Source organism: Dermacentor variabilis, chromosome 11, assembly GCF_050947875.1.
Source record: "Dermacentor variabilis isolate Ectoservices chromosome 11, ASM5094787v1, whole genome shotgun sequence".
Lineage (NCBI taxonomy): Eukaryota > Metazoa > Arthropoda > Arachnida > Ixodida > Ixodidae > Dermacentor > Dermacentor variabilis.
In genome coordinates, this window is record NC_134578.1 from 54,925,547 (window position 1) to 54,953,477 (window position 27,931).

Consider the following 27,931-nt stretch of genomic DNA (forward strand, 5'->3'; position numbering starts at 1 on the left):
TGCGAGGGTCAACCGACTATCACCCCGGACTATCAGGGTCTGTTGTAAAGAGGGTCGGCTGTAATTTATCAGTTTCAGAGGCGGAAAAAAATTGGTGCCTTCATACACTGGAGGTGAGCTGCAATCAGTGCTGGAATAGTGATTTGCTGTTCCCTTGAATAAAGTCGGGACTGTACCGCATATCTTAATTTCCGTGTACCAAAGTTGCTGATAGATTGCTACTTGCTACTGGCTTGTCATGCAATGCTAGGAGGATTGCTAGGAGAAATACAATGCTAGGAGAAATACTAGGAGTATTTGTCGTGATATTTGTTGTGAATGTTGTGGCACTTGATATTCGATTCTGAATATCTACTGTTCGGTATTCACACACCCCTACTTTTTGCCGCCGCACGCACACGCTTAGAACGCTCGTGACATCACTGCGCACTGTGAACCGCAGGGACGCCCATCAACAAGGGTCCCGCAATGGCTGGCCGCGACCTGAACCTGTACCGGCTGTTCCGGGTGGTCAGCAAGCTGGGCGGATGCAACCGGGTGACGAACCACAACCAGTGGAAGACGGTCTACACCCGGCTGGGGCTGCCTTCCCCCGCCAACCAGTCCAACGCACACCTGCTCCGGGGGGCCTACAAGAAGTGAGGCTCGCCTGCTTCTCGGGCAGTGTGTGTGGGGCGTTTCAGCGTGATGTGCAATGAAATGGAAGATTACGGGTGTAACGTTTAGGGATGGGAATGACGGCTGTGCTGGTGAGGAAGCAAACGGGCCTAGCCTGGTTAAAGTCAAGAGAAGGAGGTGGAGTAGCCCAGTTCGTTGAGTGCGTAGAGCAGATAACCATTGGTCTCTTAGATTAGCAGAAAGTGTAACTTTCCTATCCGTTCACTTCGTTACTTCTGTTAGCTTGTTTCTTTTCCGTTTCCAAGGGACAGTTGAGGTAAAACATCCACGATCGTTTTTACTTTTTGCCCTTTTTTTGTTTTCCTAATGAATATAATAAACGACTAGTACTGCGAAAGGACAGACTGGTAGGCCAGTTGGTATTGCATTACGTGGCGGGTAGCACCAACGGGGCATGCAAGACGAAACAGAGAAGACGATGAAATGGCGCCAAGCCTTCGTCTCTGTTCTCATCTTGTCCCTCTTGTACTGCTCATCATGAGTGCTAATACTACTTTGTTGATTGTGTTCATGTCATCCCCATTTTGTTTCCACTGTTGTGTTAACTGTGACAGTCGCGCAGCTTAGCTTGAACGTCTGCTTTTTGTGTACTGTCGGACTTATGTCTTGAGCACTTTAAGTGCAACAAGCTCGTCCTGTTGCCCTCGATGCGTTGCTGTCTCTTGTTGCACTTCAACGTATCCACAACGAATTGCAACCAGGTAGCCTTGCTCACCATCCTGCTACAGCGTTGACAAATTTTTCCCCCCTCCCTGTTCTGTGGCTCTCGTGAAGGTACCTGCAGAGCTTTGAAGACTTCTACCGCAAGCTCGGTTGCACGATGGTGTCGAACCCGCGGTCAGGGAGGGTGCGTCACCGGTCGGACCGTATCATGACCCGCAACCAGGACCGGGGACTGGCCCTCTTTGCTCGCAAGGACAAAGAGGTAACGATCGCATGTCCTTCCCATCCTGCATGTCCGGCTTGCACAGTGTTGGTGGCACAGACGTATTCACTTTTCCGCAAATCGATGGGCCAAATGGGAGGGAAGTAAATGCAGCAAAGGAAATGATGCTCTTTTGCGTTGATGCCGTTTTGACGCCATGTTGGTTTTGAATGCTTTGGCTTGTCAACGGACCATTTTTCAGAGAAAAAAGTAGCCACGATTGCCACGAAAAGTAGTGAAGTTCGTTTGTTCGGAACGATGGTGTACGTCACCGTAGACCCGTAATGCGTGCAGTGTATGCATCGAATGTACTGATCGCAGTGCTGCACAAAGTTTCACTACGAGCTTTTCTCATGCTGTCTCCCTTAATCTGTAGCAGAAGAAGAAGGAAGAGAAAGCCAAAGAGGAAGACAAGGACAAAGACAAGGACAAGGAAAAAGACAAGGACAAAGACGACGACAAGAAGGCCAAAGACAAGTCAGCAGCAGCAGCGGCTGCAACTCCCCCTGTTGTGGTCAAAGAGGAGCCGCCTCCAGAGAAGCCGAGACCATCACGAACGTCCAGGGTCAAACAGGACGAAGAGAGCAGCAGTGGTGGTAATGGTACAGCGTCGGCCCCGTCTCCGGCTTCGGCTGCCAAGCCGACTGCTGCGGCTGCGGCGGCAGCAGCGGCAGTAGCAGCAGCAGCAGCAGCAGCAGCAGCAGTGGCAGCAGTGGCAGCAGCCACTGTGAGCCAGGATGACACTAAGGTAGGTGTGCTGCTTAGGAAACTTGAATTTGCCTGGTAATAAAACAAAAAGTGGAGTTGAGGCAGCTAGTGTAACATATAGAGCAATGAATGAAAAGGATGGGGGTCGAGGAATTTTTTTGTTAGGCACAACCTCATGAAGCCAACAAACAATGAAGCAAAGGAAGGTGTAGGGGAAATTAACAGTTTTTATAGAAATATGGAAATTATAAGGGGGTGCCTTGCACGAATTTGCCATGGCCTTAACTTCAGAGCCTTTGACAGGTGGCAAAGGCTCTGAAGTGATGTAGAAATTGAGCTGTAATCGCTGCTGGCATACAAATTTGGTATTCCCTTTAATAAGAGTATACCATACTGTACATCTTGATTCCTAGGGTGCCCAAGTTACTGATAGCTTGCAACATTCTTGTCATGTAATGCTAGTAGACTCCTGACCATCTGTAGCACTATTCTATTGCAAAAGACCCGCCGTGGTTGCTCAGTGGCTATGGTGTTGGGCTGCTGAGCACGAGGTCGCGGGATCGAATCCCGGCCACGGCGGCCGCATTTCGATGGGGGCGACATGCGAAAACACCCGTGTGCTTAGATTTAGGTGCACGTTAAAGAACCCCAGGTGGTCGAAATTTCCGGAGTCCTCCACTACGGCGTGCCTCATAATCAGAAAGTGGTTTTGGCACGTAAAACCCCAAATATTATTATTATCTATTGCAAAAGATATGTAAACGTTAAACTCAGTGATAAGTTTTCTGATATTGAATTTGATATTTCGCTTTCTTTCTTGATTCAATTCTATATTTGATGCGAAATGTACTATTTGGTATTCGCCCACTTCTAGTTTTGACATCTTTTGTAGGTCGTCAAGCCTGTTCTTCGTGTTAAGAGTAGTTTGGTACTGTTAAAAGGATAATTGGGTAATTTACTAAGGCAGTTCAACTTATTTCCTTCTTTCGTGTTCCTTTAAACCCTTGAATTCTACCCCTCTTTTTTTCTCAAGAACTGTTGCAGAAAGCTCCGTAGAAAGCCCCTAGAAAGCACCAGAATGTTGTTTTTATCTTCTTTGCTTGGCCGTGACTCTGAAACAGGTCCGAACAAGGGAAGATGCCCGCCGTGAGAAGCATGACAGCCCAGAAAAGCGGGAGGCCAAGTCATCGTCGGTGCCTCCGCCGCCGCAACGCAAGTGTGAGAGTGTCGAGAGTGCCGAGACGGACTCCGCGAAGGAGCCAGCGGCGGCGGCGGCGGCAGCTGCAACAACGCCAACCCCAGTGGAGAAGTCGCGAGCCTCCAAGTCCAAAGACACGGAGACCACTCCAGCGACCACACCGAAGCGGCAGGTATGGGCTTTTGCAGTAGTGAGACGGCCATTTGCTCTTTGCCCCTGTTTCACTTGTGCGTTTTGTTCTGTCGGACTGCTGATTATTCGAACATTTCGAATTATGTGAACATTCGAATTAAGTGAGGAAAAAAAGAGCAACTGGTAGGGCACATTAGACTGGCATCTGTGGATTCAAAAATAGTTTGTGTGCCTTCGTGCTGTAATGCAGCTGTAATTGGTGTCCAAATACCAATTGGGAGGCTTCCTGTAACAGCGGGCCATACTGTACATCGTGCCCAGTGGTCGGTATTGTATTGTCCTGGTGATATTGTGCCGTTGTTGTACCTCACAAAATTCATATTACTATTTGTAGGGGGAAAAAGAGCAATTAAATGCAGGATTGTGTGCATCTGCGCCGGATTGCATGTGATCGTTGTGTAAAGCACCTATTCTGTGACTCTGTAGCTTTAACACGCAGACGCAGTGGGGTTATTATCTTTATTATTATTATTATTGTTATGAGGTAATAGTTCTGTAGAAACCCATAGAGAGAAGTAATTAATAAAGATAAGCGTGCGATTACAGGTAACGATAACAAGTATTTTCCCTTTATTAATTACTTCTCTCCACCTTGCGAGTTTCCGCAGAACTGTTACTTCAAACTTCGAACTGTTAATTCAGAACTGTTACTTCAGCCTTTGCTTTGAGTTGTCGATAAATTCAACTTTGCCCTGCCATCTGCTAGCCGCCTGGTTAGCTCAGATGGTAGAGCGGCTATCCCGGTAAGGCGGTGTCCCCAGGTCCGATTCCCGGACCAGGACGATTTTTTTTCCTTCAACTGCAAGGCTTTTTCTTTCGAGGAACCCGTATGGGTTTCCTTTGTAGTGATTTGCTACGTTTGGGTGGATGTCTCATTTCCCTTTATTATTATTATTATTATTATTATTATTGTTGTTGTTGTTGTTGTTGTTGTTGTTGTTGTTATTGTTATTATTTATTATGTTTGAATTGTGTCAATCGTAGTGCCTCTATTTTTCAGCCCAAAAAGAACAAGACAGAAGAGCCAGCTGACAAGGAGAAGGTTGAAGACAAGTACGTAGCTTTGAATTTTAATGGGGTTGACACGAGTTGACATGCATGCGTATGATTGGGTAAATACTGTGTTTACTTTAATCTAACGTGCACTTTTTTTTTTTTTTTCTGATAAAATGGGTCTAAAAATTGCGTGTGCGTTAGAATCGAGTACGACTCTAAATCTGCATTACCATATCGCCATCGGCCTTCCAAAATGGCTGCCTCGTACGCGTTTCGAGCCTAGCCGCCGTAGCTTTCTCCGTGTGCTTTAGTACGTTTGCTTAAGCAATGCTTCCTCCGGCTTACCGTAAAAACCGGAATATAGGTCAAACTTTTTTCAAAATACCATCGCGAAAAGTCGACCCTCGTCTTATATACCGGACATTGGTGGAAAAACTACGGAAGTCTTGCAACAATGGGTGGATGAAGTAAACAGCCGCCATCAGCAGCAGCGCGGCGTGGTGACATTGTGGCACCGGCATTTTGCGTTTCCATTGTCGCAAATTTATATTGGTTAAAGGCTGCGTTTTCACATTTTCTTTCAAAGTGAGCGGAAGCCGACGTCAATTCACCGTCGCCTTCAAGAAAAAGGCAGTTGAGTTATGCGGAAGCCCACGGATACCTGGCAGCACAGCGCGAACTTGGAGTATCCGAAAATAGCATTCGGTAGTGGCGGAGGCAAAAGCAACGTATTACAACTTGCAGCAACCCAAAAAAAACGTCATTTCGTGGGCGGGTCGCAGAACTGGAAGGCAAGGTTGCGGAATCCGTCCGGGAGCTGCGTGTAAGGTCGCTGCCTGTGACTGCCGAATGCATCCGTTTGAAAGCGGTAGAGATCACGCACACCTATGGACTGGGCAGCGAGAAGCACTCATCATCCGACAATAGTTCGGACGACTCTGATCAAAGGCGTTGCTCTGATTCGGAGTAGCGCTTGCACACTTCATGCCCTTCTGTGTACCCGGCCAATTTTTAACAGTATCGCGCGACCATTGGCCCGTGTTTTTGTCAGCACCTTATCATCACGGCACGGAGCGGCGAAATAGTGAAAGTAAGGGCATCTGTACGCAGGCGCGTATCTCGCTTGTTTCGCCGTTCAGCGCCGTTAATAAGGTGCTGACAAACATGCGGGTTGATGGTCGCGCGATACTGTAAAAAACTTGGCCAGGTCCACATGCGGGCAGCATTTAAATAAATACTGTCACCATTGTGCAACCCGCTGAGTCGCATTTGTTTCGAGGAAGGGTATCATGTCTTTCGGTACTTTTTTCATTGAAAAAGATCTTTTTTCATTTTTAGAATTCTTTAGTTAGAGGCATCGACTTATATTCCGGTTCGACCTATAGTCCGGTTTTTACGGTAGTTTAGTGCATCGTCTACCTTCCCGTTTTTTTTTTGCATTTGCTCTATCAGCACGGAAGTGCCGACTGCAAGGACATGCCGAGTTCATCATGACGCCGCAATTAGAAGGAAAGCGATCACATGTGCAGAGACGGGATGGAAGTTGGGCCACACCACGGGCGTTTTGAGTTGCCGAAACTTGCGCGTGGGACTGGCGCAAACAGGAGAGGTGTAGTATGCTGTAGATACTACACCCACGGCTGCTACCTACGGCGCGGCCGCGCGGCACTTATCTAGAAAGCGATCTGTGACGGAGTCAAGAGCATCTACGTGCACCGCGCTGTGTTCTCGTCACTTAGTTCACGTCGAAGCGAGACACTGCACAGAGATGAATTCCCTCGCTCCTGCTACTGCACTCCCTCGCTCCAGCGTTTAAACAGTTTCCAAGGTCACTGAGCGAGACGTGTTCATGTTTGCTTGTGCATGCGTGACACCATGCTTGTTGATTTAGTTAGTAAACGAATGTTTAAAAGTTTATACGGCCGGTAAAACTACTTTCCCACCTTTTCGTATAGCTGTTTACTAATTGGCTATCGAAATCGATGCTTTGCCTTTTGGGCGAAACTGCGACTTCTTTTTATTTATCCCAACTTTAGTGCATTGGGAGTGAGTGTGAGTGGGAGTGAGTAACTAAGCACGGGCAAGTACTAAAGAGTAGATTTGAACTCTAATCTAGATGAAAAATATGCCAAGTGTCACATCGAATGCAGTCAGATATCATGAACACAGATGTAACAAATTATCAGATATAACAAAGTAAAAAATTTGGTTGTCGTGCTTCATTTCAATGCTGTCATCACGAAGCTGTCCTGTTTGCCGGCATTGTCAGTATTGAAATGAAACATAATATGGCTGCCCTTCACTTTCGTATCTAGCCACATAGTAGCAGGTGTTGGAATGCACCCTCAAGGCTGTCTGGCTGCTGGGCCGTCTTCTGGTTGCAGGACAAACAGCAGTTCAGCGGCTCCCGTTGAGCCAGAAACAAAGCCGGAGCCGCTTCCCCGGCCAGAGAGTGGGGAGCCCTCGCGCAGGTGCTCCCTGGACATGAGCATCGACGTGGGCGACCGGGTCAAGGTCAAGTACGGGCGCGGCCGGCAGCTCAAGATCTACGAGGCGAAGGTGCTGCGCATTGAGGAGGAGTGCAGCGAGAAGAAGTACTACGTCCACTACACGGGCTGGAACATGAGGCAAGGGTCGACAGCCTTTTCTCGAAGCCCTCCAGTTTTTCGGTGGGGTTGGAACAGTGGCGCGTTTGGATTCCTGGTTATGGTACAGTTAAACCTTGATTTGACGCAGTCAGTAGCACCCGAGAATTATGGGATTAAAAAAATCGAGGGAATTTCATTAAAGGGAAGCTGAAAGCTTTTCCAGAAAAAAATGAACGAAGAGCAGTACACCGTGGTTTTCAACCCCCTGAATTCGAATATCGCATCGAAATTGAGTGAAAGAAAGCGCAAACATATTTTATTTCGACGAAAAGTGCAGCAGCAGACACGCCCAGCTCGCACGCCTCGTTTCCGCCTGTGATTGGTCGGGTGCCTCGCGACGTCAACCATGGTGTTCGTCCGGACCGACTGCTGCCGCTACACATGAAGCACGGTGCAAAGTAGTTTGGTGGTGTTTTGCTGAGACGGTCATGGAAATTTTCGAGAGCTTGCGTTTCTCTGAAGAGTTCGGTGTTAAGTCCAAACTCTACGAGAGCGATTTTGCGCGCGACGGTGACGGGCGACGGCTTCGAGCGACAAAACGGGCCGTCGCTTGAACAAATCGCTCGGTGTTGTCGCTCGATCGCTCGTTTCTAGAAATCTAGAACTCGTCGCTCGTCGCCCGGAAATGCTATGAGCGACTAGCCAATTGTGCGAAGCCGAAACTGGATGTACATAACTCAAATACTACTGTTTGTCGCACGGAACGAGCAAACTATTGAATTTTACACATGCAAGAATAAGAACCTAGTGCAAGACCTTCAGAAATATTTTGTGCTCCTTCTTCAGTAAAATACATCAATTTAAGTTGATAAAGCATGCGTCACGCTAGTTTCGGCGTGTATATTGCTGCCCTCATACCGGGAAGTCGTCACTCAAAACCGTCGCTCGCGTGGAGTTTGGCTTGCAGACGACGAGTGAACGCGACAGCCATCGCCTCGCTTGTAGCGCTGCCGCTGTCGCATGCAAGATCACTTGTAAGGGGTTTATACTTGTACATACTACACGTACGTACATACTTGTACATACTACCTATACGAGCCGATTGCGAAGAGCTGGCCTCTCCAAGAAGCAAAAAATGCTGGTGCAAGCACTGCTTTCCACGCGAACGAAGGCGAAGTGTTAGCATCTCCTTGTGTTAGAAATGTTCTTTGGCGAGTATGTTTTTTGCTAAGCTGCATTCAGCGTTCCAGTGAGTACGTTTCCGGGCAAAGAACTGTAGTGTTATGTTCCTGCATGCCTCCTCGTAGAATGTAAGCGGTGATGCGATCTTCAGCATTTGTGCACTGCCCCAAAGCTGTCGGCAATCTACACAGACGGTTTAAACGCGGGAAAAGTTTGCCGGCTGTTGTAGCACGTGTAGTATAGAACCTTCATCAGCGCGCCATCCGCACGCTACTCGTAACCGGCGAAATCCTTCGGGTACGTGAGATGGTCGGTTTCTTATGTGTGCGAGAGAAGGGGGAGCGCAGCGTCTTGGCGTGAGCAGGCTTTTCAACACATGCAAACTTTATGCTTGCACTACGTTATGGTAGCTGCATGCAGGCTGTTTCACAAAGCACGTGCGAATAGAAAATTCGCGGTGCTTGGCGATGAAACCTGCGTCAAGGGTGGGTGATAAACATGCATCTTCCGTTCAGCGTGCTAACTTTTTTTTTTTTTTAAGGAGAACCCAAAGCACGCATTATTGATAAACTCCGGTAGTAATCGTCACGGAAGTGGTTAGAGCACAACACTGTTGTGCTTGAGCGCTTGAAGTTGTTTCGCTTCACAGCAGCCTCCCAGTTAGCTGAAAGCTTCTTTCTTGTCTTGCAGGAATTAATGGAACATCGTCGCGGCCGCTGGTGTTCGTGCAAGCGTAGGCTGCACAGAACGCCGGCATGATTGGCCTACAAGTTCAATTGATGCTACGCACGTCAACTGCCACTCCTGTATACACACAAATAAAGGAATGTAGGGTCGAGCGAAGCAGATTAAGACGGCACGCACGCAGAAATAAGCCCGGTCAGTCACGGTTGCGGAGACTGCGAAGGAGCGGAACACCAGTGTTGACGTCACTAAGCCACGGTTTCCGGTCTCCGCTCGCATCGTCAGCAGCAGCACGCGGCGCTCGACGGGGGGCGGAGCTACAGCGCAATTTTAACCGACGATTGCGTTGCTCCTAAGTGAAAAATCCCCTCCAAAATTTTACCTTCAGGTTTATAAGCTTCCCGCATCCATATATGAGCGTCTTATTGAATTACAGACTCTTCAGCTTCCCTTTAAATTGGGAAAGCGTAACACACCCTTGCAAGTTGCATGTTTTATTCACGAGCAAGACATACATAATATTGTGCCTACATCAGCACTTATCGTAGACAGAGAGCACATTGAATGCTTATTTTGTGCCAGTGTGGGAGCAGTAGACCTGCTTAGAGGTTAAAGGTGTCTTTGTTACCCAAACCGAAAACGAGAATACTCATGTGTGCCACAATTCTTACCCATTTCAGGTACGACGAGTGGGTGAGAAAAAATCGCATTGTGGAGAACGTCACGGATAAAACATCGAGAAGGAAACGCCTGCAGAAGGTGAGCCTGGACTCTCGATCGTCACAGTTTTTTTTTTTTTTTTACTTCATAGGTTTTATTGTGTTGATGTTTGTTACCGGTGTATAATCGAATAAGACATCTTTGTGGGCTGTTTGATGTGTTCTTGTGAACACAGTTAATTGCTCAATCAAGCACACTGTCTCCTGCGTGCACAGGCAGGCTGCAAGTTACGCTGGATTATATGTCCTGTTGCGAAGCACTCGCTAAACTCGCTTGGCTGATCTCACTTGTCCTGTCCATGTCTAGTTGCACACTGTGTGTTTGTCTATGCATTTGATTCTTTGACAGTGGCTGAAATGTTACGCAGCTTTATGTAAAGGAGGTCGGGCACCCATTTTCTTAAGCCCCACCCCCCCCCCATGCTTCTATTTTTATTCCACTTTTAAAATGTCTGTATAAAGGCACCGCACTTGACACACTGTGGAAGTGTGTGGTGGTCAGGCAGACCCATACACGCACTGGTCACTCTGGATGTATAAATGCATTTCAAGGGGCCCTGAACCACCCCTCGGGCTTGGGGAAAAAACACAGTCTGCGGATAGCATGCTCTGCTGTGAACATCGCAGCCAAATTTCGCTGTCGTGGGTGGTGCGTGGATCTCGCAAGCGGAGCTCGAAGTCAGCTTTTTTGAACAGGAGGCTGCTCCTCCTTTCTGGATGCTTTATTTCGCAATATACCGTATTTACTCGCATAATGGTCGCACTCGCGTAGTGATCGCACCCCTGAATTTTGTCGTCGAAATTCGATTTTTTTTCCTTTCCCCTGTAATGATCGCACCCCGAACTTGCCACAGTGATATGTCGTGTGCCAAGCCTAGCTAATAATGGTCGCGCTTACCATTTGTCGAATGTTACGTGGACGACTCTTCAAGACAAACCAAGCGGTCTGCATGCGCCGAACATTCTTAAGCAGATGCCCCATTTCATTCTTTTCATCACTTGCCGCACGTCCACGAAAGAAAGCTACAACCAAACTTGCCTTGGCTTTATTATTTGTAGGCTTTATAACGGTTGTGGTCAAAAACAACAAAAAAGGCGCTTTTCGATTCTTCTCGTCTGCACTCGTGGGCACGCAACAAATTGCGAGCGGCAACGATAGTAGCCACATTTACACTGATATGTTAGAAGTGTACCCTATTCATACGACGACACTTGTAACACAGCTAAGATATTCACTCTCCCATAGCGGAAGCGTGCCGCATTAAGATAGTAGTGAAGACAAATGCCGCAGTTTCCGCAGCATGCCCGCCATGGGTTTCTGTCACTGGCAGCTAAGCACGCCCATCTCTGTTTCTATCCCCTCAAGGTGGTCATGGCTACGTTATTGTCACAGACTTGCCGATAGTAACGATATTATTCATTAGTGATACGGAAGAAACTGTTTCAATGCGCGTAATGTGCTCATGAGAGCAAAAAAAATCACGTTCGGCGCATTCGGCTTGCTCCGCCGGCTGCCATTTTTGTTTTGGTGTCCCGCCTATTTGTTGACCCGTTGTCATCCCGCAGCAAATGCGGGATGAAAAAAAAATGTTTTCTTTTCGCGGGAAATTTAGCCCACGTAATGATCGCACCCCTGAATTTGCATAAATTTTTTGACAAAGAAGTGCGATCATTATATGCGAGTAAATACGGTAGCAGATTCCCCATATGTGGCTGCTATTTGTGAACAGCTGACATCAGTCAAGAAGGGTGTTTGCATCAGTGCACTTCTTCCTACTGCTACCATGTGTATATTTATTGGCGCAGTCTAATAAACAGGCTGAAGTAAGCAAGAATCTGCTTTCAAATCTCAATTAATTGCGTACTTCCAGAAGAAGCCAACTGCTGTCTGCGTAGGAATTAAAATTTGGCCACCCTTCTTACCGGTGCCGTAGCCATTGTGTCTCGCTGATTTCAACTAGTTTTGAACACTGAACTAGCCTCGAACCACACGAAAGACAAGGTCAGGCCGCATGCACACTTGCCAGTGCGTGCTCTCGCTGCTGGTTAGACGCCATGGCAGACTTCGCTTCCCGTTCCAAATTGGCAAGTCAGATGTGGCTACTATCCATCGGTCAAGCTGATGCAGGGCGAACACGATTTGCACCACGTGGCACGGCGAGACTGGAGCACATGAGCGCGATTGCGCATTGAAGCCCTGTCGTTCGCAAACACTGCGTAAGCACTCTACAGGTTCGTGAAGCTGCCATCTGCTACGTAGCATAGATGCCGAGGATGCCACAGGGTGCCGCGACGAGTCTGCTGGCTGAGGGCACTGCCGAGGACAACTGCATTGGCGCGACGTAGGTGCCAAAATCTGAAGCAGTGGCGTCTATGTGAACATCCAGAATGAAATTTTGAACTGCGTGCCACGGTGACGTTCAGTGGGCGGAGCATTGTGCGCACGCTCGCTGAGTCGTAGCCTTCACGGTGCAAAGCGTCTAAAGAAGGAGTGGAAGCACCGCGAATGGGGATCATATGTGACCTTTGATTGCTGGTAACACCGCTTCTGTGGAACATGTCGGAAGAATTTTTTTGCGGCAAAGTGCTTGTGAAATAGTCTAATTTAACTTCAAATGCATTTCTCGACTTAGATAAAAAGTACTTCAGGGCCCCTTTAACTGAGTCATGCTGGTGAACATGTCGTAGGTTCCAGGTGCAACCATCACTAATATTGTGTTGCTGTCACTTGAAATTATGATACCCAAGCAAATGACCCGCTTGGATCCTGCGACAGCTTACCCTATACACAACATTGGTGTTGTAATGTTAGAGTAATATGTGATCCCGTTTGAAGTTTGTCTGGGTTTGAATGCACTATTGTGACCTTCAGTATATGCACCCTATAATGTGGGATTTTCTATTGCTTTCAGGAGAAGCAGCAGGCAGACGCTTCGGTAAGTTCATCTCGCATTGTTTGTGTTACATCAATCTTTAAGCCTGACCGCCCGCCCGCTCTGCGAAATGTTCCCGTTTTATGAAATTGGCTTTGAAGTGCGAGCAGGAGTTTGGCTTTTGCTTTAGGTGTAGGTGTTTTACAGATGAGAACTTGTTATTGGGATTGTTGCTGATTCTGGCATCTATTGAAGTTGGTTGAAACCAACAAACTTTTGCGTAAGCCACTAATGCATGCGGTATTGAAACTTACACTTGGTAAATGTGCATCGCAATTTCTTGTGAATTCGCATCTGAAGCAGTTTAAAAGTGTACTTATGAATGATCTGCCACACTGCGCCTGGAAGAGAAAAAAAGAATACTGATACTCAGCTACCTCGTACTTTATGTGCTTCTTTCTTTACTTCCAGTCACAGCAGAAGGCGCAGTCCGGCCCTAACGGCAACCAACAATCGCCAGCTCAAACCACACCGAACAATGCCCCCGGCTCATCTGAGTCTCCGTCTACTGGCAAGAAAACGGTGCGCAGAGGTCGTCCACCCAGTGTCTCGTCCAACCGTAGCAGGGCCTTGTCCGCGACTCCACCCCCTGGGAAGCCCTCACCAAACGCTGTGTCCACGCGGGCCTCGCGGTCAGAGCGAGTCCTGGCCTCCGATCAGCTGTCCACCAGCGGCTCGGAACCGCTGCGTCGGAGCCGGCGGAAGTCGGGAACGCACTCACCACCTGGTCCGGATGATGACGACGAAGGCTCGGGCGACGATGACGACGATGTCTCTCTGAAGAGCCACATCTCGATCAAAATTGAACCAGGTGAACCGTCGGAGGAGACGGAAAAGACTATGTCAGCGATGGCCACCGACTCCAGCGAAGATGCTCCGTTGCCAAGCCCAGAGCCGAAGCCGGACATCTTGGATCATGAGATTGTGATGAAGGAGGAGCCTCCAGAGGAAGTGGAGGAGAAGATGGAGTGTGACGACGAGGACACGGACATCGACGAGGGCTCGGCCACAAGTCTGGCTGCATTCGTCGCAGCTGCACGAGCTCAGAGCAAAGAGGACGCGCAAGAGAATGCTGCCGTAGAAGGGGGCGACGAGGAGAGTGAAGGTGAGATGACGATGCACATCGGCGAGGAAGCCGCAAAAGTGGCGGAGGTCGAGGAAGTTCTCGACACCGCAGTCGCCGATGAAGAGGACAGCTTGCTGGAAGAAGGAAGCCTGGTGATCTTTGAGGACGAGAAAGCGGAAGACGTTGCTGACGATGAGGAACAGCCACCCACTGAGCCCGAAGTGGTGGCCGCTGCGGCTGTTTCTTTGAAACAAGAGAACGAATGCACCACTGCTGAAGAGAAAAGTGAAGTTGCCGAGGAGGAGTCGAAGGAAATCGAGCATCCTGAGGTCATTCCCCCGATCGAGACAAGTAGGCCTCCTACCATCACTGCGACACGCGTGATCACCATTTTCCCACCAGCACCAGAGCCAGAGGCAGTGAAGCACATTGATTGGCTGAAACGCGAAGAGTTGTCAAACAAGGAGGACGTTCGTGAAGAGAAGGATGAAGAGGGGGAGGAGGCTGAGGACAAACCGGAGGTCGAAATTCCACCCTCACCGCCGGCCATCGAGAACGAGGACAACATTGAGGAGGAGGAGGAGCTCGCGGCGGAAAGCATCAGTGACGTGCTTCTTCTACCCCCTTCGCTAGTTGCCAAGGAGGGTCCAGAGAGGGACGCCCTGCTCGCGCCGGAGCACTCGCTTCCTGCCTCAGAGTTTGATGTCTGCAAGGACGAGGATGAGGAAGATGCAGAGCTGCCCAAGGAAGAAGAGGAGGAGGATGATGACAACGCCGAGCCGATTAGCCCTGTGGGGAGTGCTGACAGGGAGCCGCCGGCGAGTGTTGTTGACCGCATCGAATTTGTCAAGGAAGAGTCAGAGTCTGCGTCCACACAAGACTTCTACAAAGTGGCCCTCTCGCTCAGCGACGACGGCAGCAACTCCAACGTCCTCCATATCGAAGAGGAAGGCATAAAGGGCATTGGAGAGCCTGTGGAATTCCCGCCAGTGTGTGGCGAGACGGTCGTGTCGGCTGCAGAGGTTGAGGTGGGCCCCGCCGAAGGCAGCGAACCCTCAGCGAAGCGGACGGTTAAACGGAAGAAGTTTAAGGGGACAAAGACCAAATTCGGAGCTGAGGTGAAGCTCAAAGGTCGTAAGAAGATGAAAGGTCAGTTGCTGCCGGATGGCACAACGGCCAAGGCTCCCCGCTTGAAAAAGTGCCGAAAGGTCGGTGATGGGGAGCAGCGAGTGGTGAAGAAGCGGAAAAAATTGAAGAATGCGGATGGCAGCGAGGAACCGACTGATTCAGGCATGAAGAAGGCGAAGCGCAAGATCCGTAAGGCCAGCAAAGACCATCCAGAAGCCAGCAAGAAGGGCAAGCGAAAGAAGCTGATGAGCGGCGCTTCGTACGAAGATTCTGATGACACGGGAGACGTTGAGAGGACATTTGCGGGCAAGATAAAACGTGAGAAGCGCAAGGCCGTTCCGCGCCCCTCGCCACCGTTCCACCACGACTACCTATCAACTCTGGCCGAGGTGTGCGGTCAGGAAGTGGAGATGAAGGCGACAGCAGCGGCGGCGACAGAGTCTCAGGCTGAGTCAGCCGACTCTCTCTTCTTGCTGTGCGAAGAGAAGGTTCCGGCAAGTCCCACACGCGAAGGTGACGATGAAGCGTCGCAGCAACCTCAGCATCATCATGCTCACGGTCACCATCACCATCATCATCACCACCACCATCACCATCACCAGCATCATCAGCACATGCATCACCCACATTCCTCACATCATCAACCACCGCAGCAACAGGCACAGCAACAGCCGCAGCTGCAACAACAGCAGCAGCAGCAAGGCCCTTCAAAAATGGACATCTTCACATCTGTTGCCGAGGCAGCCCTGGCAGGACCGTCAAGCGGAGATCCATCGGCGGCCGTTCTGGACAATACGCCCCCAACAACTCCAGATGACAGCGGCGGCGCTGAGAACGACTCGCCTTCTTCATCACTTGCGGGTTCACCACGACGAGATGGTGACAACTTTCATGGCATCGACGGCGAGAGCACCATGTCAGCAGACTCGGAGAACAGCCAGGGTTCCGCAGACGGAGCGGTTGGCTTCAAAGAAGGCGGCGAGGAGGACTCATCGTCGTCGAGGGAGACGGACAGTGCCTCTTCGGCGGAGCGGCACAAAATGCTTGCGGGGACGAAGCGGCCACCTTCACACGATGATGAACAGCTCCTTAGACATGGAAAGCGGGCAAGAAAAGCAGCACGCAAGGCACTTCTCTCTGCTGTGCGCAGGGACTCGAAAGGGAAGACGCACCGGGCATCACGGAGAGGTGAGTGGCGTAAATCTTTTTACAGTGCAGTGAACAGCTGTCCATTTTGGGAAAAGCATGCAGAATGCAGGCTTTTCCACTATGGACTGGGTCCAGTTTACAGTCAAACCTCGTTAATACATACCCCCTTAATGCGTAATTGCAGTTTAATTTAGTCGCAAAGGTTCCCCCACCCAGCCCCCGTTGAACCCCGTGTATTGGCTGACTGCTTAAGCCATAGTCACTCAGTGCCCACCAAACGGTTAGTGCATACTATTTTCTTTCTTGTTCTACACGCACAGGCACAAAGTCGGCAAAATCTAATGTGTGCAGACATTCGATTCTTGAGTGGGACACCCGGATGACAGCCGCCAGCGATAGTGACGTTTAAACATGGCCAGTATGACATAGTTCCTGCTCATACAGCTATTGCCGATTGCAGCGCACAAAAGCATGGCCTTCGCGATTCGCTTCCGGTAACGCGAAGAAGCTGCCAGTAGGGGTGCAAATTCGCAGTCGCCGTCGAACCCAATCCAATACAATTCGGGTAGTAACCGTGCAGAAGCACATTTTTTTAAATGTATAAGCATCTCTATGCTTACCCAACGAGAAAAATGTCCCTCCGTCCGTCCGTAAGATGACCACTTTCAAGATACAGCCCGCGGCAGCGAACGACTGTACGTTAACGCTGCCTGTCGCTTCAACGCGAATGAGGCGGCAAGAACGCAGTGCTCGCGAAGGTCTTGACACAAGCTGTACCCTGCCCCTTCCGCAGATTACTTTCAAGATGTGGACCCGCGCATCTCTTCATCGTGCAGCGGTGGAAATGCAGCGTGCTGAGCTATTAGCAGTCGGCACTCTCTGTCCGTATCGCAGATAATTTTCAAAATACAGTCCGCATGGCCATACCATATACGCTGGTGCTGCCAGCGTACGATTGATCATGATTTATAATGGTTTGACATGCACGGATAAGGCGCTAATGAGCGATAACAGCTTATAATGATCGGAACGTCATCAGTGCACCCGGCGCCACCACCTGCAGTACATTGCTAGCGCTATCAATTCAAATTGCACCACTGTCCACACCAGTTCATGTTAATTGCCGCAGCGCTGTCGTTTGTTTGTACTGGCCGAATCAAGTTTCATAACATTGATAATGACACCAGGCTGCGTGGAGATGAGCAACTGGCACAATGCTTACGCATACTTAGACAACTCCCAGAGAAGTTCATGCATGAATTTTTTTTTCTTCCTTCCGCCAATGTGTTTGCACTCGTGGTGTTCAGCGGTCTTTGCTGCGGCGTGTTGTGTTTACATTATCGAGAAGTCAACGTTACATCTGCGGAGTTCTCGGGGTAGCGACATTGTTCTAGCCGTCGCACCTCGCCCATCTTCAAACGAAAGTGATGACGACGATGATCTGGAAGTGGGCGACGGCCCTTCATTATCTGACGAGGCGCATGCTTTAAGCGTCATGTGAGCTTTCGCAGAGAAGCGGTGCCTCATGGACAAACTCGCTCGTGGCCTTATCAAGTTCGAAAATGTTGCGGCAAGGCCACCACGGCGGCATGTGAAGAGCGCCTTATTTTTCGCTGCCTAACCACAAATAGAGCCCGTCTGAGTGTGCGTGTTTGAGAGAATCCAACGTAGTTCATTTCCGGCCGGTAAGCAGCTTCTAAACTGGCATTGGCAGTTAATTTGTACATCGTTTAGTGCATACCTAAACGTCAATCCCGGCAGACTACGTATTAATGAGGTTTAACGGTACTACAGTAAAACATTAATTCAGCCGTCGTTTATTTGGAAAATCGGATAATTCGGGCTCGTCCCCTGGTCCCAGCAGGCATATACATTATTTAATGTAATGAAACTATCGTTAATCGGGACATATTTGGCTGAACATCGGTTAACTTGGACAACTCTTAAAGCTCATCAAGCAGGGAGCGCTGCAAATGTGCGATGCAAAAGAGCAAAAACGGCCTTAGTGTCTGCCAAACGAAGCAGTAGCGTTCACATCACCATAGTCATCATTGGAAATCGTACATGGATGGTAGCAATGCCAGAACGCTTCGTGCCTTTAAAGCCTTTATGCTATGCACGGCGTTTACTGCCATGCATAGCATCTCGTTGGCCACGTGCCTTCGTGACTGCATAGTCGCCGTCCACGGTTGCGTCGGCAGCAGCCGCAGTTTCATCCATGACAGATGCGGCAAACAGTAGTTTCATCTTGACTCGGTGCGTACATCGGCCGCGCGCCTTCAGAACTGTAGGGTCGTCTTGCATGGTCATGTCGACAGCGACCGCGGTTTCACCTGCAACAGTTGTGGCGAACAGTAGTTTCGTTTTTACTCTGTGCAAAGCTGTGAAGGATTAACGCACCATCTACATATCACGATGGCCGGTGACCTGGCGACACTAGCAAAAAAATAATTGGGATGTGCGCACAGTACTGAAAAGCGTCTCAAATGAAGACACGCGCCGCAGCCACACTCTGAAGTAAGTCACTTGGCCTCCGTGGCTACGAGCAATAATCAGTCACAAGATGAGAATCGCAGCTTCTGCACTGGTTTTGCGAAAAGTAGAAGCAGGATTTGTTGATTCATTAAGTAAATAAAAGCATGTTGACGTAGTATGCACTTGCTTATGGTTTTCTTGGTACCCTCGACAATTTGACATTCGGTTAATTTGCACATGTTCGTTCGGTTCCGTGAAATCCGAATTAACAAGGTTTTACTGTACTGCAAACGGAACAGCTGTCACTGGTGCACCTAGCGCTGATCCCATCAGCTTTGTGACCCTGTCTTGAAACACCTCGCATCGCGAGGCATAAAGACAGGTTCGCACCAGACAAACGGTCACTTTGGTCGAGAAGCAGCTGTTTTGGGGTAGGTTGTGTCTGGAGGCACATGCCTTGGTGACTCTCTTCCTTCTTACAATTTTTTCTTCCCTGCAGGGAACGCAGAACCACAGCTGAAATCGTGGCTGTACATCTTGAGGCACTTTGCAACAAGCTCATCGCCAAAATATTTGACAAAAGCTCATGGTTAACACAACTCAAAAAGCAGCAAGGGGCAAACGTGTGCACGATGTCGTGCACATGTTTGTCGTGCGAGCCGTCAGTTCAGATGGCAGAAATTTTTGCCTACTTGATGTAAACGAGGGCTCTGTTGTCTCGTCTTTTATCTGTGTAATCCAGGTGGCCCGAGCTCATTTTGTGTGAAAGCAAGCTCCAACTGCACCCATGTTTAAGACATAGCAGTGGGCTGACTGGTAACGCTTGCCAGTGTGAACATTGGTCTTCACAAGTCTCCTTGATGGTCGCCGGGGCCAGTGGTCTTGAGCTATCACTTTAGAGGATGCAATCACCTTTGTGAGATTTCGTCTGAACTAGTAGCCACGGCATTTCGCTGCTGAGCATGAGGTGCGCAAATTTGCTAGCGGGCCGTGATGGCCTCATAAAGTGCGAAAACACTTGTGTATTTACGTAGTGGAACCTCGATAAATGAAAATCACTTAAGCGGAACACCATCCTCATGGTTCGTTGGTTTTGTATTCATGCAGTGCTCTCTGCAGTGTCTCTCAGTAAATGGAACTCCTGATAAACCGAACCAATTTCCCTGGTCCCTCGAGGTCTGTTTAAAGAGAGTCCACTTTTCTTAGGTGCTTATCAAAGGACTCCAGGTGGTCAAAATTAATCCAGATTCCCCTAATATGGCGTGGCTCATTATCAGGTCGTCCCTCTGGCACGTAAAACCCCAGAATTTAATTTTTAATTGAAGGGGGGCCCACAAATCCCGCCGTACTGTCAGTTTTTAATTGTTTTCGGTGAGCAGTCATGCAGTGCTCTTCATTGCATGGACACGCATGGACACGCCGCTTGTCTCCTTCTGGTCACACTCAGAGCGCCTCGCAAACCGCCCTGCTGCTCTTATTCGCTGTTGCAGAGTCATCGTTGCCAATGTCTTCGATGTGTGACAGTCGCTCCTGCACACCAACGTCCACAGCAACCACATGCACAGCCATGACACCCGGCAGTATGCACATGGTCAGCTTCCACCGGCCATCCAAGTTCAACTTTGACCTGCCTCTGGGTACGTAGAGGTCTCAGACTTCTCCTGGATAGGCCTTTCTTTTTTTTAATTTTCTATCTTTTTTTTTTCTCTCTTTCTCTTTTTTCACTTAGGTTGGAGTGCATGCTGAAGAACCGTTCATAGTCAGATATAACCTGGGGTGGAGGACAGAAAGTTTGGGAACCTCTCAGTTGATTTTGCATTTTTTTTTTCAGTGTTTCCTTTGTATGTTGATGCATGTCGCAGCAGCTGTAAAATTGGAAGTGTCGCACTTGTGTATCATGGCTGCAATTGCCCCAAAAATGTGAAGCGTGCTTCCGTTGCGTGTTCAACTTGCAGATGGCAACATGGACGCCGAAAAGCGGATAGCAGTCCTCCAGGACCGGTTGACCGAGATCCGTAAGGTCTACATGCAGCTGAAAGCCGAAGTGGCCGTCATAGACCGGCGGCGCAAGCGTGCCAAGAAAAAAGAATCGAGTGAGTTTAACTTAAAAAAAAAAACATCTCGAGAAAGGGGCTCATCTGCAGTGCCCCTCATCAACCTTTTAAAAGCAGGGACCAGGTTCTTTACACTTTCGCCGTATGACAGTTAAACTGGCAGTGTGCAAAGGCGGTAAAAACAGCAAACTTGAAAGATGGAAATTTAAAGGAAGTGAATGAACTTCTAGAAGCGTGGAAAAGAGAAGCACTGAGTGAGAGCCTCGTTTTGAAGTAGTCTTGAAAGAAGCTAGTTGGAATAAAATGCAACTCCGAAGTAAGAAACAAGACTGAGCAAAATAGTGGGAACTCCTAAGCTTATCGAGGGAAAAAAATCAAAATAAGTTAATCAGCTAATGCAGTGTGTTTCACAGGCAGGTGGGCAGCACTCTGAAAACAGTTAAACCTCCATATAACGAATTTCAGTATAACAGAATTCCCAATATAACACAGTATCTAACTTCTTATAACTTCTTATCGATAGAGCACTGTGTGTATTAAACTTCAGTATAACGAAGTGTGTTTATAGACAACTTTAGTATAATACTGAAGCAATAAATGGAAACTGCTGCAGGCGCAGATGGTCAAATTACTTGCGGCTACTTGCGAACGCACCTCTCAAGTCGTGCACCGCACCGCAGAGTTAAAAAAAAATATCATATAAGAATAACATCCGTCATAGACTGTACTTACTTGCAAAAAAGCTCTAACTTTGATATAAGAAAGTAAATAGCCAATTTTTTATTGAATTTGTTATATCGAGGTTTAACTGTATAACGAATATTGCGTATAACAGAAGCCTTTTCGTGTTTGTTTCATGTCAGGTGTGTCACTACTTGCTCGAGCGCAGGCGCCGGAGCATTTTCTCAAATGAATGTTCATGTGCATATTAAATGTCTTTTTTTTTTGTCCAGTTTTATGTGATAAGTAGGCTCTTTGTTAATGAAGGGTGTTTGTTTTTACTGCTGTGTAACAGCTGTACTTGAACTATTTAACATATCATTTGTTGATATTTCCGCTACATTTTATTGCCCTCTCCTGCCCAAAGGCTGGCGCTCAGGCTGGGCAACTTTGTTACGAGTGTTGACTGCATCACTGATTGCATCATGAACTTGAGGCAGGCAGAAAGCAGAAAGTGTTTGACGGGTATGCACCTTCTTGCAGGCGCGCCTGTGCTGCCGAGTATCTCCGCTGTCATTGTGTCCCAGCCAGGGGCCTGTTCTTCTCCTCCGACCTCGCCGCGGCCCGTCGAAGTGCACTGTTCGTAACAGCACGCCCCAGCGCTCATCGTTTCCCCATTGCTTCTTCACATTCTCCTCCTCCATCCTCTGCAACTGCCGTCCAGTGCGGAGGACGAGTCCCGGCAGTGCTCATAGCGAAACCCATTGCCACCCTCGCCAACGCCATTTGTAAGGGGCGACTGTGTGCCGCCTCTCTTCATCAGCCATCGTCAACAAACCCTCTCTGCTTCTTCTTCGGTCTGCCCACATGTCTTGCGACCGTGCCCGGTGTGCCCTGTGCTTGTATGTATAGTTGTTTTCAAAGCTGTTTGCGTTGTCCCGCATTTGTCATAACGGTTGCGTGCAGAGCTCCGAATTTGTGCACCCAGCAATCGCAAGATCAGGAGTGCCCGGCACCATACTGTATCCGCCACAGAATCAACACTTAGAATGGGGATCCTAGATCTTGGGCTCACGGTTGAGACGGGGCTGCTCACAGTTGAAAAGGAGCTAGTTTTTTTGCAGGTTGTGAAGTGTGCGGTTGATTTTGTTTGTTGCGAAAAGAAATGTATTTAATCTTGTAAGCCTGTAAACTAAATAATCTACCATAATTTAATTACAGTCAGACCTTGACATAAAGAGCACAGATATTATGAAATAAATTAGAATTTTCTTGACAATATCAGCGTTTTACAAATATGTGTTTTTAGCAAATTTCGGATGTAACAAAGGTATTTTGGTAACGAATGCGCCTATGAGATTTGACAGTATCAGATTAAGGGCACATGGTGGCCAATCTATGTTGTAGCAGAATCGCGGACTGCACTTAGCTGTGGTTGCGTGTGCAAAGCATGACCTGCAATGTTCGGGATCACACTGCCGTTGTCTTGTGACCGTGAACTTCATCGAAGCAAACTGTGCAAAATGGTGCCACGTCGCAATTTGAACCCTGAGAGGTGTGCATATTCCAAGGGTACTCGCTAGTGATTCTACTGAACTTGGCTGTGGCAAATTTTTTTTCTTCAATGCAAATCGAGCAAGAGCGATCGTATCAAGGCTGCCCGGAATGGTATTACTCGTGAGTCACTTGGGACCAAGAAGGATCAACGAACGGCTACATTTCCGATTGCCTTTCACACACCTGGTAACATGATATTATCAAGACGCCTGCGCAACTTTCTGCTACTGCTTCTTAATTTGTGTCTTGGATTGTCTTGGCTCTGACATCCAGAGGCGTTTCCAAGTTTTGTGCCCTCGCTCATTATGCAGTGCAGAAAAGCGACCCATATGTTGTTGCAGTTCAAGCTTTTATGTCAGTATGATGATAGTACAGGTTGTGACTGGTGCGTTGATGTCTTGGTCAGAGACGGTCACAAATATCCGATTGTGCAGAGATTGTGCCTTGCCTGCTTGCGATGTGATTTAAAGGTTTGCGAATTCCAAGAAGGGCCACAATTTGTGCTTACTTGCTACACTCTTCAAGGTGTCAGGTGCCGTAGACTTCCATGGCAACATCGTGCGTGTAACGTACCATATTCATTTATGTCACTTGGTACTCTACTAACACAAATAGAATGTTAATATTATTATATCTCTTGCGAAATTATCACCTTGAAAAAGTGCCTGGTGTGCCGAGAGTGATGCTCTAAAAACAGTGTTCTTATTTCTTTAAGTTAATTTGTTTCACCCTTCATTGCGCAATGTTCTCAACCACCAGGCCGAGCCGTGCAGCGAAGTCGGTCTGCTGCCAGTGTCAGGAAAATACGCACATTGTGGTAGTGGTGTACAGAGAGGGGCCAAGGGGGTACGACACTCGTACGCTCGAAGCCTGTGATTGTGATTTGCGTTACGTTTATGCTAGGTGCGTGCGAATTGTACTTTTTCAGGCCGAATTGAATATGAATTGAATAGTGGCGCAAGCAAATCGTATCTAATATGGAATGCCATTGGAATATCGTAGTTTCCAAATAATGAACCGACATGTTCAGATGCGATATCGAACGAGGTTGATGTCCTAATATGTGAAATCTTGATGAGCCTATGTGATTACATTGTGCATTGTGAAGCATTGTTTATTAAGACCCACAAATGGGAGCATTAGGGAAAATATAACCATCTTGGTCACATATGGAGGGCTTTTGGAGATGAATGATCACTTTTTAGCCAGTAAGATCTCGCTCCTCGAGCGACGTAACGCTCTCCACTATGTGACTCCTTATGTTTTATGTCTATGTGGCCGCACTGATGCAACATTGTTTTTCTGCTCCAATTTTGTGTGATCAGGTGTTGTTGACAACTTGAAGTATTAGAAAATTCAGAAAATGTTAGCATTTGCACATGCTGGCTATTCGATTTGAAGACCAAGTCGAATAGGACAACATTCGATTCATTATTCACAATATTTTTTTATATATTCACACGCTCCTAAATTATGCTGCTTTTTTATTATTATTTATTTTTCTGCTCTCTGGGCCAAGAAAAAGTTCTTCCTCAAATTGTGTTCACTTTGTGCAGATATGATATTTAATTTTGTTTCTTTGTGGAAAAGGATCTATTTTTCGACACGCGGAAGTTCTGATCAAAGAGTGTGCCGACAGATCACCAGTGTTGCCAGCCACGTTGACTTTATTTTGTTTCAATGTACGGTCAACATAATATGTGTGTCATATATCCAACTTGTGTTCATATGTCTATACCTGCGTTCATGTGAACACCTGTATTTGTGACCACGTTCAGGCATCAACTGCAAAAAAAAAAGAAAGAAAAATTCGCTTTTTGATGCCTGTGTAGATGATATTGAGAATCGTGAAGGAAATACTGCCTAGGTAAAGTGCAGCTGTGATTTGCGGCTTTTAATAACGTGTCAGAAAAATTATTTGGATAATCGCAAAAGGGCAGTCCCGATTTTTTTTTTCTTTACTGCATAACATCACATGTGAAACTTGGCTTGAGTTTCTACACTAGTCTTTCTTTTTTTAAAAGAGAGCGCCCGCTTGCTATCTCGTCATTGGTTATAAGTGAGAAAAGGCATGATGGTCTGGAGATTCTGCATAGACGTCGGCACAGTGCAACTTTTGAACCACTTTTTTTTTGACGGAGGAGAAGAAACATTACAGTGTTGTTGAGTTCCATTATCGGTTAGACATTTTCTTCAAGCGTAAACTGTAATGCACTTCCGCGTTTTCAACCACAAAGCCCGGCAACCCGTGATGCTCCACTGTGCTGCTCTTTTCCAAATGCAAATCTGCCATGTTGTTTCCAAACAAACAATGCATTTTACTGCCATTCACTAAAATTGTGCTCTGCTAAATATGTCGTGGAAAGACGTTATCTTGAGCTGCCATCGTCGTCTTCCGCTTTCAGCTGATTGCTCTGCGATCTGTTTTGCAGTTCGGATGGCATTCATTGTTACAGGCGATGCCATGTTCTGACACATCCAGATTGGGATGCAACTTTGTTTTTCTTTAATGCTGCGTGTACGTTTAGACAGATTCGCTATATGTTCCAATTCAAGGAATTGTCCTGTGTAGTAGTTGAAATGAGACACGCGCTGTGGCCATTGAGACAGTGTTGCCGAGGGGTTCAGGGTGACTCCATTCTTCTGAATCTAGGCCTAACTTGTACTGAATTTAGGCCTAACTTGTATGTCAGTGACTAACTACGATCATTTGTGAGTAATGTGCAGCTAATTAGTATTGGTAAGCTTTCGTGCTTCAGCAATGCCAGGTTACACAGTTTGGATGTCTAGCGTAAATTACATGCTCTTTTCCTTACCACGTCACTTCTGCTGTATCCTGTTGGTATTTAGGGTTTCGAGAAATTGACACTGATTCTCGTTCAACGTGCCATGACTTCCTTTCGCATTTCGGCATTTGTAACCATAACAATGGTTATGCTAGCGACGTGTTTCCCCAACCCCACCTTCTGTTGTGTATTCTGTATGCACCAGGCACTTATGGCCGGTGTCCCTGGTTGCGGGACACTACGTAACTTCAGTTCATTTGTGTAGGCACACGTTTCATAGCTTTGTCATGTACGCTAAGTTGCCGCGACACGAAGGAAATGTTCTTACAACTGCGGCAAGAATTTCACGCTAACAGACTTCTTCCATACGCTCAAGGAATGCCGTTTTTCAGTCACATTCATATTAATGCCCTGGAAGGTCGCCCTGCAGGAAATGTTAAATAATAGATTGTTTGCTTCAAAGCCAACCTAAGAATTGCATAGCTTGCCATATGCTGTCAGCTTGTGTTGCTCCAAAACCATTGAGCCAGGCAACCTTGTCACTTCACCTCAATTGGCAAGCGTAATTTGAAACCGGATTAAGACATTTAAGTCAAGTAGCAGGAGAAACTTGTTTGGTGTCTCCCAGAAGCATTTCTTGTTCTCGTCCTTGACTTTCCGTATTGAGGCACCTGCGAGAGGCCAACCGTTGGAACGGATGGCAATGCCAAACACATACTGAAGCTCAGCTTGTTGGAGCGAAGTTTATTCTCGCTCCGTGACGCAAATGACCTAACTATGCCAGTAGTCAATCCTGCGGTAGCGGGACCAAGTGGATCAGGCCTGTCCATGTCTTCGTTGAAGGATCATGCATTGGCCAGCCTGAGCAATACAGGACTCCGTAACATTTAAAAACAAAAGAAAAAAGATAGGCAATAACTGGATCGAGTCGATGATGATGCAACAAATGGAGGGAAAAGGCTACAAGTTTTTAGTGGACTCTTTTTTTATTTATTTATGACCTTTTTACATGTTTTTACACTGTGTCGCATTGTAGCGACATCGCTGCGGCTGTACATATAGCCTTGGTCATTGTTACATTTACAGTTGACGAGGTTCCCCTTCTCGCTTCTGTTTGTTTTGAAACCATAATCGTGATTATTATCTAAGACGTTCGTATCTATCTTAGCGGCAACAATTTCCTTTCGCCCCCCTTCTTTCTTGTTATACTGATGGCTTCATGTTAAGTTATTTGTTCATTCAAGGAGACCCTTTTCTTCAAGGATGTATGGAAGCTGTTGTGTTCCTCACAGGCGTCTGTAAAGCCTGTGAATGCAAAGGATCTTGCAATTCCGTCACACCCTATGAAGCCTTTGCAGCTTGCTATGCCAAAAGATCGGCCAAAACGCATCTACACATCCGAAGGGGGACAAGTGCAAGGTGTTTTTGTTGAAGGTCAAGCTTTCTGTCTGCGTGCGTGCGCATGCATTTGCGTACTCATCTACCGAGGAGCATCTGCTTTCCCCTAACGTTTTTACTTGCGGTTGCAAGAGACATCTACCAGGAGTAACCGACTTGAGCGGACATCGGTATCGGACACCGTTGCTCGTGCGGTGATCGACGGACACATGTTTGTGGCTTGTCCGGAATTCTCGGTGATGCATGCCAGACAGCTCAGAAACATCGAGGACAGAGAGAGACGTGTATTTAAGACTCTAGTGTTTCTCCTTCGTTTTTTTTTTTTGTTCCTGTACATAACACGTTGATGTAAAAAGACATGGTGCAATGACGTTGGGAGTGCTACAAAAGGACAGTGGTGATTTGCATTCTCCCTCGCGTGGTCTGCGTGGAAAAGAAACGTCACTGCAACGTCGCCGACGCTGCAGGCGTGCATGCCGTGGTCAACGCAAAGTGACTCTATGCTATGTGTGCATGACAACTGCGTGTCTGCATCTTTTTTTATCACTGTCAGGAAATTTGTATTAACACTGCAGTCGCGTTGGTACAGGCAACATCACCATTTCTCTTATTTATGTTTTCCTGTTGAATTTTGCGTGCATTGTGTAAGAAAGTCCACGCTTATGTTCCAGCGTGAGAAAGTGCTTGTACAGTTCCCCACATTATGATGGCACTTTTGCATGAGTTTTCAGATGTAATTATTACTGTAGCCATGCTGTGTGTTTGTCTACCTATGAGAGGATGATATCCACCCGCATAGTATAAGCCGGTAAAATAAATGTTTATCCTACTCGTATTTGTGGCTCAATCTTATTT

General features: G+C 47.6%; 1 protein-coding gene across 3 annotated transcripts in view; it reads left to right on the plus strand.

Moving 5' to 3' along the window:
- The window catches only part of LOC142564521 (uncharacterized), a 56,374-nt gene extending 28,463 nt beyond the window's left edge, over nt 1-27,911 (plus strand). For 2 of the 3 annotated variants that reach the window (XM_075675536.1, XM_075675538.1), the window contains 12 exons: nt 443-638; nt 1,453-1,603; nt 1,980-2,351; nt 3,433-3,681; nt 4,702-4,754; nt 7,082-7,324; nt 9,832-9,910; nt 12,783-12,806; nt 13,215-16,185; nt 20,112-20,258; nt 20,577-20,714; nt 21,879-27,911. In XM_075675536.1, the coding sequence (XP_075531651.1) occupies nt 443-638; nt 1,453-1,603; nt 1,980-2,351; nt 3,433-3,681; nt 4,702-4,754; nt 7,082-7,324; nt 9,832-9,910; nt 12,783-12,806; nt 13,215-16,185; nt 20,112-20,258; nt 20,577-20,714; nt 21,879-21,982 (4,727 nt within the window). In that variant the 3' untranslated portion in view covers nt 21,983-27,911. The remainder of the gene's footprint in view (nt 1-442; nt 639-1,452; nt 1,604-1,979; nt 2,352-3,432; nt 3,682-4,701; nt 4,755-7,081; nt 7,325-9,831; nt 9,911-12,782; nt 12,807-13,214; nt 16,186-20,111; nt 20,259-20,576; nt 20,715-21,878) is intronic. The other variant, XM_075675537.1, reaches the window with a different exon arrangement.
- Nucleotides 27,912-27,931: the final 20 nt, after the last annotated feature.